Source organism: Suricata suricatta, chromosome 7 (assembly GCF_006229205.1).
Source record: "Suricata suricatta isolate VVHF042 chromosome 7, meerkat_22Aug2017_6uvM2_HiC, whole genome shotgun sequence".
NCBI lineage: Eukaryota > Metazoa > Chordata > Mammalia > Carnivora > Herpestidae > Suricata > Suricata suricatta.
Window position 1 is genome coordinate 142,166,191 of NC_043706.1, and position 15,600 is coordinate 142,181,790.

The 15,600-nt window shown below is 48.9% G+C and overlaps 1 protein-coding gene across 6 annotated transcripts in view; it reads right to left on the bottom strand.

The window, feature by feature from the left end:
* The window catches only part of PDE10A (phosphodiesterase 10A), a 227,918-nt gene that overhangs the window by 104,977 nt on the left and 107,341 nt on the right, over positions 1-15,600 (bottom strand). For all 6 annotated transcript variants that reach the window (XM_029944403.1, XM_029944402.1, XM_029944400.1 and 3 more), the window contains one exon: positions 11,265-11,293. In XM_029944403.1, the coding sequence (XP_029800263.1) occupies positions 11,265-11,293 (29 nt within the window). The remainder of the gene's footprint in view (positions 1-11,264; positions 11,294-15,600) is intronic.

Sequence of the window (15,600 nt, forward strand, 5' to 3'; positions counted from 1 at the left end):
GGGGCTGCGGTTCCTGAATCACTATTTCCAAGAAACCTCTAACTCGCATCCCGATTCACTTCATTCATTCACCTGAACTCCACACACGGACGCCCGACCACCTTCTTAGCGGTCCTGTCCAGAAACCTCTTAGGCCCCTCAGGCGGCACGTCCACACCTGGGCACCCGATGACCCCCCATGCAGTGGCAGCCCGTCCCCGCGGGCCAGGCACACCCACCGCACCAGCACGTCCCCCATGTCCTACACCGGGGTCTGCGCTGACCGGCTCTACCTTCCAGACACATCGGGAACCTCATCCGTCGAGCAGGCTCCGCTCTCCACCTGCATTATCGCTACCCGGGCCCAAAGCACCTTCATCTCCTGCAGGATCAACTGCACCGACCTGCCTCACCTCACGGCAATGAAAACTTACTTTTAGTAGAGTGCTGCTGAGTTTACTTACTTAGCATCTCTACCCTTCGTCTGCACTAGTGAAAGTGGTCGACAGTTTTGTTCTGTTGTGTGTGAGGTTCTAACTTTCACGTCAGGAATAAACTTCCCTCTTTGAATGAGCTCTTTAACTTTTCAATTACATAGTTTATATGATGTAGGAGTTTTCTTCTCTTTAATGTTTGGTTGAATTATCCAGTAAAGCTTTGGAAAACATCATGCCATTTTAGGTGCTTTTAACAAACCTTTCAGATTTTTCTTTGGCTAATAGTGTATTTACGTTTATAAACTCTTCTTCAGTTTTGATGACTTAGGATATCCTCAAATTGGCCCTTATATCCAAATTTTCAAATGTATTAGTATATAGCATTTCCTCTTAAATTATTCATAATTTCCCTGTTTAGAGTTATAGTCCCTTTCTGATTCCTTAATTAAGATTTGTATTTTATGTCTTGGGTAGCCAAAGATAGTCTGATCCATTTAAGAACATACTGCATTATTTTGCAATGCAAGATCTTTTTATATTATTAGTCACATCTATATTTTAAATTGTGAATCATTCATTTCATCTCTCATTAATTTCCCCTCCTCTGCTTTTTTAAAGTTTATTTTTGGTGTTCTAATAAATGAACATAGGAATACAAATTTTCATACTACTTTGGCTGCAATCCTTAAATTTGGTTGATTTTATCCCCATTTACATTTGAGGCTTTGAGAAATTATTTTAAAAAACATTTTTAATAGTTTATTCTCAAATTGGTTTCCATGTAACACCCAGTGCTTCTCCCCACAAGTGCCCCCCACCATGACCATCACCCCTCCCTCCCTCCCCCTCCCCCTTCAGTCCATGGTTTGTTTTCAGTATTCAGTAGTCTCCCTTGATCTGTGTCCCTCACTCTCCTCCGCTCTCTTTCCCCCTTTTTCTCCCCTGCCAGGGCTCTCCTGTTAGATCTATGAATGCAAACATACGGTATCTATCCTTCTCTGCCTGGCTTATTTCGCTTAGCATGACACCCTAGAGGTCCATCCACTTTGCTACAAATGGCCAAATTTCATTCTTTCTCATTGCCATGTAGTACTCCATCGTGTATATATACCACATCTTCTTAATCCATTCATCAGGTGATGGACATTTAGGCCCTTTCCATGATTTGGCTATTGTTGACAGTGCCGCTATGAACATTGGGGTACATGTGCCCCTATGCATCAGCACTCCTGTATCCCCTGGGTAAATCCCTAGCAGTGCTATTGCTGGGTCAGAGGGGAGTTCTATGGATAGTTTTTTGAGGAGCCTCCACATTGTTTTCCAGAGCGGTTGCACCAGTTTACATTCCCACCCACAGTGCAGGAGGGTGCCCGTCTCTCCACACCCTCGGCAGCATCTATAGTCTCTTGATTTGTTCATTTTAGCCCCTCTGACTGGTGTGAGGTGGTATCTCAGTGTGGTTTTGATTTGAATTTCCCTGATGAGTGACGCTGAGCATCGTTTCATGTGCCTGTTGGCGATCTGGATGTCCCCTTTAGAGAAGTGTCTATTCAGGTCTTCTGCCCATTTCTTCACTGGATCATTCATTTTTCGTGTATGGAGTTTAGTGAGCTCCTTGTATATTTTGGATTTTTTAATATTTTATTTAATTTTGAGAGGCAGAGAGACAGAGCATGAGCAGAGGAAGGGCAGAGAGAGAGGGAGACACAATCTGAAGCAGACTCCAGGCTCTGAGCTGTCAGTACAAAGCCCAACGCAGGGCTTGAACCCATGAGCCATAAGATCATGACCTGAGCCAAAGTTGGCCACTAAACCGACCGAGCCACCCAGGTACCCTGAAAAAAATTTGTTTAAAGGTCACGCAGATACATAGTGGCAAAGTAGGAATTCAAATCTAAGTGTGATTTACATTTACACTATGATCAGACAAGGTCTTTTAAATGTATCACAACAAAAGGCACAGAGATGCAATTCACACATAAGGAAAAATAGCTATTTAACTATGGGAAGATGCTTATTTTCTTCAAATAAAAATATTAAAACAATGTCACTGCCATTTGCACAAAAGAAGTTGTATAATTTCCCATTTAATTTGGCTAAAATGAAAGCATAAACTGGAAAAGTGACTTGATAAATATATACTAAATGAGTATTAAATGCCATAAAATATGATCCATTGACCTACTAACCTCAGATCCTGGCATTTTTCCTTAGCAAGTATTTCATAAGAATAAAACTGCCAGGGCGCCTGGGGGGCTCAGGTAAGCGTCCAACTTCAGCTCAGGTCACGATCTCCCAGTTCACAAGTTCAAGCCCCACTTCGGGTGACCTCAAGCCCTGCTCTGGGCTCCACACTCTCTTTCCCTCTCTCTTTCCCTCTCTTGCACATGTGTGCTCTCTCTCTCTCTCTCTCTCTCTCAAGAATGAATGAGTAAATATATAAATAAAATAAAATTGCCATACACACAAAGATAATAACTCTATGACAAATTAGAAACAATCTAAAGATCCAATGATCCAACTGTGAGAAAGTAAAATAATACCACAGAGGAATTCAGTGGGATGGTTTCAGTCACTAAATATAATATTAGACTGCATAACGTAAGGAACTGCTTACAGCATAATGCAAACTGAAACATCAAAAATCACAGCTGCCTGTGCACTGTACCTACTCTTGTGTGAACATGTGCACATGAAGAAAAGACCGGAAGGAAATCTTCGCAACCGCTATAACTGGTGGCATCAAGGTGATCGTAATATTATTTCAGAAGGTTTTTTCAGAAATGCAAGTGTAAAATGACTTTCAGTAAATGAAAGCAGCACCGGGTAAAGCGGGCGCCAACAGGATCAAAAGCACAGCTGTTAGAAGAGCCTTTGCAAAGAAAGTTAAGACCACGATACTCAACCTCAAACACAGAAATAAGAGACACTGTGACATACAGACTAGCAAACAAGAGGGGCTTATGTCAAATAGCTGAGTCTTCTCATAACTGTAGAGTCAGCTATAATTTAAGAACGATGGAGACGAGGCTAGGGTTCATGACTCAGAAGGGGGGAACAATCCTGAACACCTACCACGTAAAAGAAGTCTTGCCAAGCTTACCAAGCAAAGGCAAACAGTAACCGCCCCCCAGCAAAAGCAGCTAAAATGCTAAATGGAAACCAATAACACGAGCAAATGGAAATGGAGACATTCAGAACTATGTATCGACAGTGTTTTTTCTAATACTGCTGCAATTTGCTCTCAGAAAATTCCACGCACAGAAAAACTGCACACCTATATCATAGTTATCTGGTTAGTCCTTTTATGATTGACTTCACAAGGTTCACATACTTTTAACTTCCAGGTCATTGGTTCATTTCACATGGTATAATGCCATGCTCTCTCTTAAACGGATTCAGATCGTAACTCTGGAAATCCTGAATTCTCACTCAGTGACTGACTAGTCAAGAACACGGTCAAGTCAGCTGGTGGTCAAGTTTCACTTCCAGCCACGTGATGTAGCTGGTTATCCTAATCCTCTTGTTCATTTGTACTTTTTGATAGAAGCAGTGTTTAAATCACCCGCCCTAGTTTTATGCAGCATCATAAGAACAGTCGATCTAGGAAACACTACCATCCAATCCCTCAAGGTTCAACACTCTTTACACAAAATGTCAAGCAAAACCGATTTTAAGTTGCAAAGAAAAAAGAACATAGTACAAATACAAAACGGAGGCACTAACCAGCAGGGGGAAAATTCCTCATATGAAATCACCAACCCATTCCTCACAACAAATGCTCAGTTTTATATAAATTCTTTCCCTTCAGTGTGAAACTGAGCACTGCTCTTATAATTTGAATCTGGAGTAGATGCATTTAGAAGTCAAGTAATCGATCTTACTCAACGGCCTGTTAGGCTGAGTGAGGTCCTGACGCCACTGCTGGTGTCTAACAGTCAGTGACATTAAACCAGTGAGACCACCTCGACCTCTGACTATTACAAAGCACTATGACTTCAGTCAAATAAAACTAGATTCTATAAAGAAAAGGTTTAAATAAATCTCTGACAGTGAAATGAACAAACAGAAAAGCAAAACAAAAGCAAAGCAAAGGGTGGAGGGGGCAGAGGGTGAGAGGAAGGGAGGGAAGGGGGAGGGAGGAGTTTGCAAATGACCGCAGGCTACCGTTCTCAGTGCTTCCCTCACGTCTTAGAAAGCTACTCCACGCAGCAGGGGCCAACCTGAGCCACCACCCCTTCCTCCCTCCCCAGCACAAAACTCCTCCCGCCGGGCCTTGGAACTCACTGTCCATCATCAGCAAACCCCCTCTCTCCTTAAACTCCTCTGAGAGAAGAAACTGTTCACCTTTGTGCCTGAAAACCTTCCCATCCTGATCACACTGCTTCCTATACCAAAGCTGATTATCACCTCATGCAAAATTAGGCTGTAGGACGTGTGATGGTGGGTGGTAAGCACGTAATGCAGAAATTCTTAATAAATACAGTGATAGATATTTTAAAAATATGAACAAAAGACTGCCCCAGGAAAGGCAATTGTCTAAAAGTTGTGATTCTATCATCCTCTTTCCTCTCTCACTGTCAGGTACTAAAGATAAAAACAGAGAAACCGGGCAACTGCAGTGGCCGCACGCCACCAGCTTCAAGGTGACATTAAACCAGTGAAACCAATTTGAAAACAGTCACCAAGGGCTTACTTAAAACTCCCTGTCCCAAGAAATGGCACCGTTGCCTGAAGTTAGCAACTAACGCTCTGGGGAGATTAGTGGCACAGGATGCCAATCACGGGCGGCGCGCAGGGGCCGTGAGCACCCTCTGCCTGTGCGGCTGGGCTCTGTGTTTAGAAATACACTGAGCAGGGGCGCCCGGGGGCTCCGTTGGTTAAGCGGCCGACTCCAGCTCAGGTCATGATCTTACAGACTGTGGGTTCAAGCCCCGCGTTGGGCTGTCTTGACAGCTCAGAGCCTGGAGCCTGCTTCCGATTCTGTGTCTCTCCCTCCCCCTCCTCCCCTGCTCACGCTGTTTCTCTCTGTCTCTCAAAAATAAATAAGAAATATAAAAAAATACACTGAGCAGAAATCCAAGGAAACCAGGGTTCACTAACAGAATTGAGCATTCCTTCAATTTTACAAAATCACTAAAGAGACTGGATGTGGTCGCACTGTTTACCAGGTGAGGCTGAAATGAAAACACTGCAGAGATCTTGATGCCAGGGCGGTATTTGTCCCAGTTAACCTGCAGACAAGCGGAGAGGTGAATCTCCCTGTGGGAATGCCTGCCGCTCTCCTGGGTCACCTCCTACTCAATCTGTGTCCTTGAACGTCACCGGCTGGCCTGCCAGCACCGCATCTAAGAGGAGGAATCTCACATAATGGTGCGCACATAATGGTGCGCACAGACAAGGAAGTTCTCCTCCGGACACCAAGCCTAGCATCAGTCGAAGATAAACAAACATAAAAAAAGGAGCCAACAAATGACCTCTTAACATATATAACAATATTAGAAAAAAGAAAAACTGCCAAAAATACGCAAGGTGTTGGTACTATACAGGACAAAGCTAATTTTAGGCGTCGTGAGAGAAAGAACATGCACAAAATGAGTTTTAGGAAAGCACCTGCTTTGAAAACATTAAAGAATATTAGGAAGTGATCCATGATGTCAAAAGGCACACTGAAATGAAGAGACAGAACCAAAATACAGAAGCAATTCTGATTAAGAAGGGCCATTGTAAACTGAAGCAGAATTAGCAACAGCTTGGAACAGAAGCGTGCTGCCGACGGCCGTGCCAGAGACGCGGAGGGCAAACCCGGGGGTCCTTCTGGAACACACGGGGAGGACGGGAGAAGAGAAGGACTGGGTACTTGGGGATCCTGAAGAGAACAAAACAGCAAGGACGGCACCAAGGAGCCGGGAAAACAGCACACCAGATATGCTGAGCTACAGCAGGACTTGTAAGATGGAGTGAGAAAGCTTACCACGTGCCAGGCTAAACTAACAATAGCGAAAACATTTACATACAACCTAGTAAAAGTAATGAATTCCAACAGCAAATGACAGTTTTCTAAATGTTCAGAAAAGAAAATAGCAACATTTACAAGGAAAAAAAATCAAGACATAGTGGAACAGACCCACAGCAGTGTGAGGGACAAAGAAGATCTCCAGGAACCCCGGAGCGGGCTGGAACCTGGCGCGTCCCAGCCACTTGGCACCCAGATCCACTCCTTTTCCTCATGTTTCCTCTCGCCTGCCTTGTCTTCAACGTTTTGACTCATAACTTGGAACCGCTTCAACAAGCAGCAATAGTAATAACACAAGAAAAGACGAATCGCGAGTGACACACACGGCTGCCGCCGCCGCCTCCCGGCCCTGCGCCGCAGGCAGCCTCCGCTCGCCTCTCCCCTGCACCTGCTGTGCCATCCGCCTGGAAGGCTCCTCCGCGCCCCAGCAAGGGTCACAGCCTCACGTGTCTCGTGTCTGTCCTCAGTTACTGCCCCCGGGAGCCACGCCCGGCTGCACGTGCACACGCACGTGTTAGGTACTTGTGCTTCCTGTCTCCACCCCACACCGGTGGAAACACTGGGAGGGGAGAAGTTCTGTCTCGTTTCTCCCTGGGTGAGGACTGGGGAGCAGTCTCTGGGGCCCGCGAGCGGGTGACGATGCGCGGTCGGAAGAACACAGCGGACCGCTCGGGATACGCTGACTCCAGCCAGGCGCGTGACGCGGCATCTCCCTCCTGGGGGTGAAATCGCCACGTGCGGCGCTGTCCACAATCGGAAAAGGGGGCACGGGAAACAGTGTGGACAAAGGACTCAAATTGGTAGCGTCAAAACAGAGAAACAGAGGGTGCTGGGTAGCAGAAGGAAGCCGGAGGCTTTCCTCGGAGCGCTGGGATGGCTCAACACCAGACAAACGGAGCTTAAAGAAATGGCGTCTTCCAGTTAAATTTATTTTTTTACTCTGGGACAAAGAACTTTCCTTGGTTTTCTTCACTTTACCGACTTTTCCTTCTTACTCTTCTTTGCAAACTCTTCCGTGTCTTCTCCACAGAACTGGCGTGCCCAGAGTTCAGAGCTCGGACCCGTTTCCTCCAAAGACAAACTCCCTCAGTGACGTCGTTTCGTCCCCTGGCTCTGTGACACAGACATCCGGGGACACCTACGTCTCTAGCCAGGACCTTTCCTCCTGGCTCGACGGCAGAAGCACCGTCTGTCTGTCTGTCCGCCGTGTGATGGCTGAGATGTCCCGTCTCCCGCCTCCCTGCTGTCCCCCCACAGCACGAGGGAGACACCTGATTCCAGCAGGTGTTTACACCGAACGAGTGGGGGCCGCTCCTGAGCTCCGTCTTACACACCACAGACCACCTGTGAGCAGAGCCTGGGCACTCTCGCCTCCTCGCACGCCCGACTCCTGCTCGCACTGCAGGGTGAGAGCCCCCGCTCCGGCCCCCACCGCACCAAGACCGCCGCCAGGCCCTCCGTGCCCACGTTCTCGTGCCCGTGCGTGCTCTCAGCCCAGCGGCCACAGGGAATGCGGCCAGCATTTAAGTTAGATCGTGACCCAGGGGCGCCCGGGGGGCTCAGTCGGTTAGGGGCCTGACTTTGGCTCAGGTCATGATCTCGTGGTCCATGACATTGAACCCCGCTTCAGGCCCTGTGCTGACAGCTCAGAGCCTGGAGCCTGCTTCCGATTCTGTCTCTCTCTGCCCTTCCCTTCTTGTGCTCTGTTTCGGTCTCAAAAATAAACATGAAAAAAACATTTTTATGTTAGACTGTGACCCAGTCATTTCCACTTGTGCCCAGGACTCGACCCACAGCCTGAGCCCCTTCTACTGCAGCCCCCGCCCCCGCGCCCCCAGGAATGGGGTCTGCCCCAGCCGCGCTCGCCTACTTCAAGGCCCTGGTCTCCTCCTCCTGGTCTTCTTACTCCCTCCGGTCTCTGCTCAAGTGACAACGTATCAAATAAACTCCCCCGACCCCCGTCCGTCTACAAGAAGCCAGTACGGCCGTCCACGCCCACCACCACCCTCTCTCGCCGAATTCAGCGGGCCTCTTCCATGTACGAATTCATCACAGAACTCAGCACGGCCTGCTGTGTATACATCAGAGGCACCACCCCCTTGCACAGGAGGAGAACGGACCACCATTTTGCTCAGCACTGTGTCCCCAGCACCTGGGACAATGCTGGGACATCAATGCTCAGTTACGATCTGTCTGTCGACTGGATGGCAGGTAAGGAGGAGGACGGGGAGAGAGAGGGGGCGAAGGAGAGAAAGGAGAGAGCGGAAGGGCAGACTTACCTGTGACCTGGCTTCACATGCAAACTCTCAGGTTTACCGAAAGATCAGCAACCAGAAAAGTGGTGTCGTTTCTTTAGGAAGTGAATCCTTTCATCAAACACTGTTTCCAAGGAGGTGCCTGCCCTGCCTCACGGTATCCCAGCGTCCGGCCACTACGGGTCCGCACAGGCAAGTCACTGCTGCCACCTTCTAAAAATATATTGACAACGTACCCTTGGTCCGGAGAGTGTCAGCCTAGACGCGGAGGAGGCACTGTGAGGAAAGGTTTAGCAGGAAGTATGCCTCACCGGAAGAGAGAGAGCACAGTTCATCTACTCAAAGACGCTCTGGTGGGGTGCGGCCATAGTGTGTGGTATCGACTTGCTACAGAAGTCAAAACCACACTAACAGCAAAAAAGAAAAAGAAAAAATAATCCATACCAACAGATGATAAGTAAGGAGAGGGTGCCTGGCCCTAGGGGAGAAAGTCCCGCAGCATCAGAACTGCCTGCGGGTGTAACAGTCACCCTCATAAAGGGCCGGAGTTTTGACAACGGATGTTCCGGAATGGGAGCCCAGCGGCATCGCCATCTCCCACAAGCTTCCACCGGGTTTCTAAACCTCAGTTTTAATTTAAAACGATAGCGCATGATCACAGAAACCAAACTCTTCAGTGTCGGTCAGAAACCTCGATGATACGGGGGCTATTCAGGGACTACCTTTTAAAGACCTTGGCAATGGACCCTATTCTAGATGATCAGCTTGTATATTTAGTATTTCTCAGCTGGAGATCGACTTTCTCAAATCTGAGCATCAAATGAGAGAAACTTAAAAAATAATAGCAAAGAATAATGTCTATGTATAGTTTTGCCATCATTTTTAATGGCTTTAAAAACAGTGTGTGGTGCTGTGTGGACACACAGCGTCTCCTCTCTTGGCCCAGAAAGGAGGTGGTGCGTGCTGAGGGTGAGGTGACACTGTCATTATCTGAACCCGAGGTGTCTTGCAGCAGTATTTTGTAGAACTAAACTATACAGAAATGTAGTCAGTAAAAAAAAGGCCACTCTTCATCTACACAACTGTTCTACCCAAATATATCCCAGTGCATATTTAAAGGAGTGAGACGCAACTGCAAAACCAGTTACAGCACCCTGGTAGAGACTTTCTGTATTTGGGGACACCGGGGGCAAAGAGAGAGTGTTGCAGAGACCAGGGGACAGAGGTACCATCCCAACTAAGCAAGGTCGGGAACACAGTTCTGTCGTCAACAGAATAGACGGTCAGGAAACACACAGACTGGCTGCCACAACCATGTCTTTTGGGCTTCCCCCCACCCCGGGCTTCCCCCCCCGCCCCCAAGCCAACAATCAAACCTAAAATTTCTGCAGAATTGCAAATGTTACACTGAGGCCAGGCATTCCCCACAGTGTGAGTGAGAAACCGCACAGGACTATTGATGAGAACACTGCACCTGTCTCCCCACCGCCCTTCACCTACCACGTGCCGCCTCAGGGGCGTGACACGATGGGACACCCCACCAGCTGACGGCCCGGCCCGCGCCTGCCTGTCAGAAGCCCCTCTTGGTCCCCAAACATCACTTTTTAGCCTTTGACGCCACTCCCGGGGGCTGCAAAGTCTCCAGGCTGACCCTTCTGGCCCCTGAAACCCCCAAATTTCCTGTAAATTACAGTTGCTATGGACGGAGGGGACTGTGCCCAGTCCCCAGCAATGGCCTGGTCACATTAGAGCTTCCTTTCTTCAGATTTCCAGAAGCAAAGGAATACACCTGCATATGTGACCGTCTGAACAACACCGCAGTCTGTGTTATAACAGCGAGGTCTCACCTAAAGCTGCGTCCGACGTAATCCAAACTGATGATTTTCACTATTTAATCCACATATAAGATCTTTATTACATATAGGATATATAATTAATGCTTTTATACGTCATTCATTCTGACTGTGTGGTACCAAGCCCTGTAGGCTGCTTCCAGTACTCAGGCCCACAGACTTTCAAGTTTGCTAGGTCTCTTAAAGTTTGCACGAAGGCATTTCACCTGGACACAAAAACAGTGCATTTAATGTTTCTAAAAGTCCTGAGGAACGTCGCGTCTCAAATACACAAGGGGTCACCTTCTGTTCTCCCTAAAAGAAGGTGGGTGACCTCGAAGGCAGGGTCTGGGCAGGTAACAGGCGTGGGGAAAGCTGCTGGGGGGGGGCCTCCGTGCTGGCCTGAGCAGCCCCCTGCACGCGGGCAAGGCCGGCGCGGTCGGTGTTGCCTTCTCTTACGGTTTCTGGAGAGACCCGGGGTTTCCATGCAGGCTCTCAATGCCTAATGCTGGCAACTCGCCCCAAACCCCCCACGGGCATGCGCAGGCCAGACGGGACGCAGCTGTTGGCTGTGCGTGGTCTGGGGGCCTCCTGTTTACGGCCGCTCACGGGCGATGCTCCAGAGAGGACACGCCAGGTTCGTCATTGTTTTTCTAGAGCCTGAACGTGTTAGGGCACTGAGGAGACGTACGAGAGCGTTCGTGTCCTGCACGGTGGTAGCAGGAGTGACGGTCGCATTACTTACCCTGCTGACTTCCTTAGGAGCCGATTCATCTGGGGGGAAAGGAAAAGGAAGGGGAAAAACACAGTTAGAAACTCTGAGCAGCTTCTGAAACACAGACTGTGTCACTCACTCTCAATAAGACGAAGCTCTGCCTCTTCTTACAAAACCTGAGAGTTTGGCTTCAAAACCCCGTCAAGGTTACACATAATAATAGACCTAGATGTCCACGTAACGTTGGAGGGAAATGAAGCACCGCAGGCCACGTTCGAGACCGCCTTGTTGGGGGCTCTGAGCCCGGAGTGTCCGCAGACAGTCTTCCAAAGGCCACAACCCCACGGACCCCACAAGTGACCCTTCACATCTGTGCTGCGGGTCAGTTACAACACGTCTTATTTGCTGGAAGGAGACACGTCCCCGCACAGCACCCTGGTCGAGGCCCGAAAGACCCCCGTTCGCAGCACCGCTCTGAGCCGAGGGTCCCGGGTCCCGGGGGCCTGTCGGGCCGGCGTGCCGGCGGTACTTACTGTGAAGAGACACTGACGGGCCAGTGGTGACCGGTCAGGGTGAGACCCTCGGAAGGGCTCTCCCCGGGGGGCTGGCTGCGTGACCAACAGGGTGCGAGAAACAAGTGGCCAGGACTCCGCTCCACGTCACTGGCTCTGACCCACAGCATGTGCACAGGGCCCTCGCAGAGCGGGATGGACCAGAGCCGCACCGGGAGGGAGGCCACCTTCCGTTCTGCTCCTGCCGTCTGTGTCCTCGTCAGGTCCAGAGCGCAGCCTAACCGTCCCGACGCTGACCAAGCCCCGTCCCTGAGTTCAAACAGGGCTGTGACTCCCCCTCTTTCAACATCCTAGCCAAGTAAACTGCTGAGTCGTGCTGTTTTCTTTTCACTAAGCTTTCTCCAATTTGCTGCTTGCCACCGTTTCCATGGATAACACCAAGCCTGGCGCCGAATCGCATATCAACAGGCGCAGTCTCCAAAAGGGCCACTGAATCCGGTATGTGCCCTGGCAACCATGTCCCAATGCACACGCGCACACACGCAGGCATGCATGCGCACACACACGCAGGCACTCAGGAACATACACACGCATGCATGCAGCCACACACACACACACACACACACACACTCAGGAACGCACACGCGCATGCATGCAGCCACACACAGGCGCGCATGAACGCACACATGCACACATGCATACAGCCACGCACACGCACACACCCGTGCTGACCCTCAGATGCTTCAGAACGGACAGGAAATTGGATTTCAGAGCTGGCTGCGTAATGACTTCACCTAGAGCCGTTCAGAAACGACCAAGCTGGGCACGCGTGGCGAGCAGACATTCAGCGAACGGCCCTTATTTTTGCATCCCTGCATTAATACACACTCGTTTATGTGTGTCTCCTAATTGTTCTCCAGTGACCTGCGGACCGCATCTGACCTCCCGGAGAGCATCCCTGAGCGAGTTACAGGGAAAGCCCTCCCGCTGCCTCCACACGGAAACCCTGTCCACACGGCAGTATTGCACACGCTCTTCGACTCCTGGCCCCTTACCTCTCCTCAACCCCCCGAGAGAGGAGGGACCGCTTGATTTGATTCTTACACACATTTATTAATAGATTCTAAAGTTACGAAGGCTATGCGTTTTTAATCTTTATCTGAGAAATTCAGGACGCACGGCCAAAGGCCCCGGTGGACTGAGAAGCACGGAAGGAAAGCAGCAGTAGCACAAGCAGGTGCGCTCTCGGGACCGAGCGTGTTCCAATCTGTGGCATTCGGGTCCTTCCGCTCTCCCCAGCCATCACTGAGATCCGAACGTGGGTTCAAATGTTCCTTGGCTCTTTCTTTTCGTTTTGCTTGACGCTTCTCAAACGTGAGTGTGCGTAAGACCCTCTACCAGGATGTACTTATAAAAACCAACTATTTTTAAAAAAGTGTTTGAAAGAAAAATTTTACCTATAGCTTGTTTCTAGGATTTCCACCATATGCACAGATTTCATAAACGCACCTGTATCGCTTCCTCCAACTTGGAAGTCAAGTTTTGTTAAATGCATGTCGCATCTGTTTTACTTAGGGAGCGTGGTATTTTGCTAAAGAAATTAACTGCACGGCGAAGTCTGCTAGGATAAGGAATCCTCCTTCCTCTTTGCTGTAGGCGGAATTTTGATTTAGCTGAACTCTTTTGCCCAAAGAAGCTGACCGCATGGGGAAGAGAGCTCCTAGAAAGTCTCGTGGCGGGGGGGGGGGGGGGGGGGGGGGGGGGGGGGGGGGGGGGGGGGGGGGGGGGGGGGGGGGGGGGGGGGGGGGGGGATGCCTCAGGGGCAGGGACCGCCCTCTGGAGTCCACCCCCAGCAGTCACCTGTCACACTGCTGCGGCCAAGCTGGCTGGCTCCTCCCACCACCTCCCAAGTCTGAACTGAATGAATATCCTGCCGATAGAGTTTGATTCTGAGAAACCACCTTTCCCACAATGACATTTTCAAAGTATCAGAGCAGGAAGTCACCCCAGGCTCCTCACGCAAACCATGTGGCGATCGCAGGGACGAGCCCAGGGCTTAGACTGTCTCCTGAGGGCCCACGACCGCCACGTCTCTGTGCTCGTCCGACATGTGCTGAGGACCCAACTGTTGGGACCGCAGGTCACGCGGTTCAGCAAGAAAGCCTGTTTTAAAATGAAAGGCGTTGGGGATCATGGAAAAGCAAGAAACCGCGGGGGGTGCAAGGGTTTGAATAACTCAGGAGCATCAAATTAGTAACAAAAATGTTCACAACAGCAGACATGAACTTTCATGCAGCTGTAGGGGCTCAATTCATATTTGTTTATCCAGCAAATACGCACCACGGACTCACTATATTCCGTGCATGTACCCCCGTCCGCAAGGAGCTCACACTGGTGGGATGAATAAACAAGAAAACAAAACTAACTTCAGAGAAGGATTGTTTATGACTGTTAAAGAAAAACATTATTTAAAAAAAGTATCTTCAATTTCAACATGATTTTAATAATTTTTAAAAGCCTTAGGAAGAACAGCTCATGGAAAAATAACAGAATTTCATTTCTATAAATAAATGTTCCTTTTGCTTCTTCCTTTAGTTTTCCTTGACACTTCTCAAACTTGAGTGTGCATAAGATACTGTATATTTATAAAAGCCAACTATTTTTTGCTTTAGGGACAATTCAAAGTATTTGATTAATGGGAATCACCTTGATGGAACGTAGTTATTTTTGACTATTTTATAACTCTTTAAAACTGTGCATATATTTGTACTTTTACTTTTGTGATCACTTTTGCATTTCTTTGATACGAAGTGGGTTTCAGGAATAGATCCACACATAATTAGAACACAAAGGGACTTACACTACAAGTGGCTGACTTAGGTTCTGGCGCTGCTTATCATGTTCTTCTTTATGCTGGGTTTAACCCTGAGGCTTTATTATTCCACGTCCAGAGAAGCTATTTTGAAAAATTCCTTCTTTTAAAATTGATCGATCATTTCCTTGAAATGTAACATACATTTCTACTAAATCTTCCATGGATGAGTGCTCCCCTGTTGGTGCTCACTCCATCCGATGAGAGGGACATCCATGGGTGAGTGCTCCCGTCAGCACTCACTCCACAAGAGACACGTCCATGGGTGAGTATTCCCCTATCAGTGCGCACTCCACCAGAAAAAAGGGACGTCTATGGGTGATGCTCCCTGTCAGTGCTCACTCCACTGGACACGAGGAACGTCCATGGACGAGTGCTCCCCCATCAGCACTCACTCCACTAGACAATAGACACATCCATGGGTGAGTGCTCCCATCAGTGCTCACTCCACCGGACAAGAGGGACGTCCATGGAGGAGTATTCCCCCATCAGCACTCACTCCACCAGACAATAGACACATCCATGGGTGAGTGCTCCCATCAGTGCTCACTCCACCGGACAAGAGAAACGTCTATGATGAGTGCTCCCCTTTCAGGTCCTCACAACACCAGACAAAAGGGATATCTGTGATTGAGTGCTCCCCTGTCAGCGTTCACTCCACCGGACAAGGGGGATGTCCACGGAGGAGTGCTCCCCTGTTATCACTCACTCCACAAGAAGGTAAGTCCAAGACATCACATGTCAGTATTATGCATCCGAAGAAAAGATGCAATGACCAGAAGTGGTAGAAATTGCTGATCTCTGGGAGGACTTCTCTGTGCCTCTGTCGTTTCACCTTCTGGGCGTTCCAGGCATTCTAATATTCCTAAGTGGAGCATATCTGTCACCTCATTACGGAAAATACTTACTTCCTGTGAACATTAATTAACTAGCCAACTTTTTAATAAACAGTTGACCACTGAACATGGGTTTGAGCTGAACA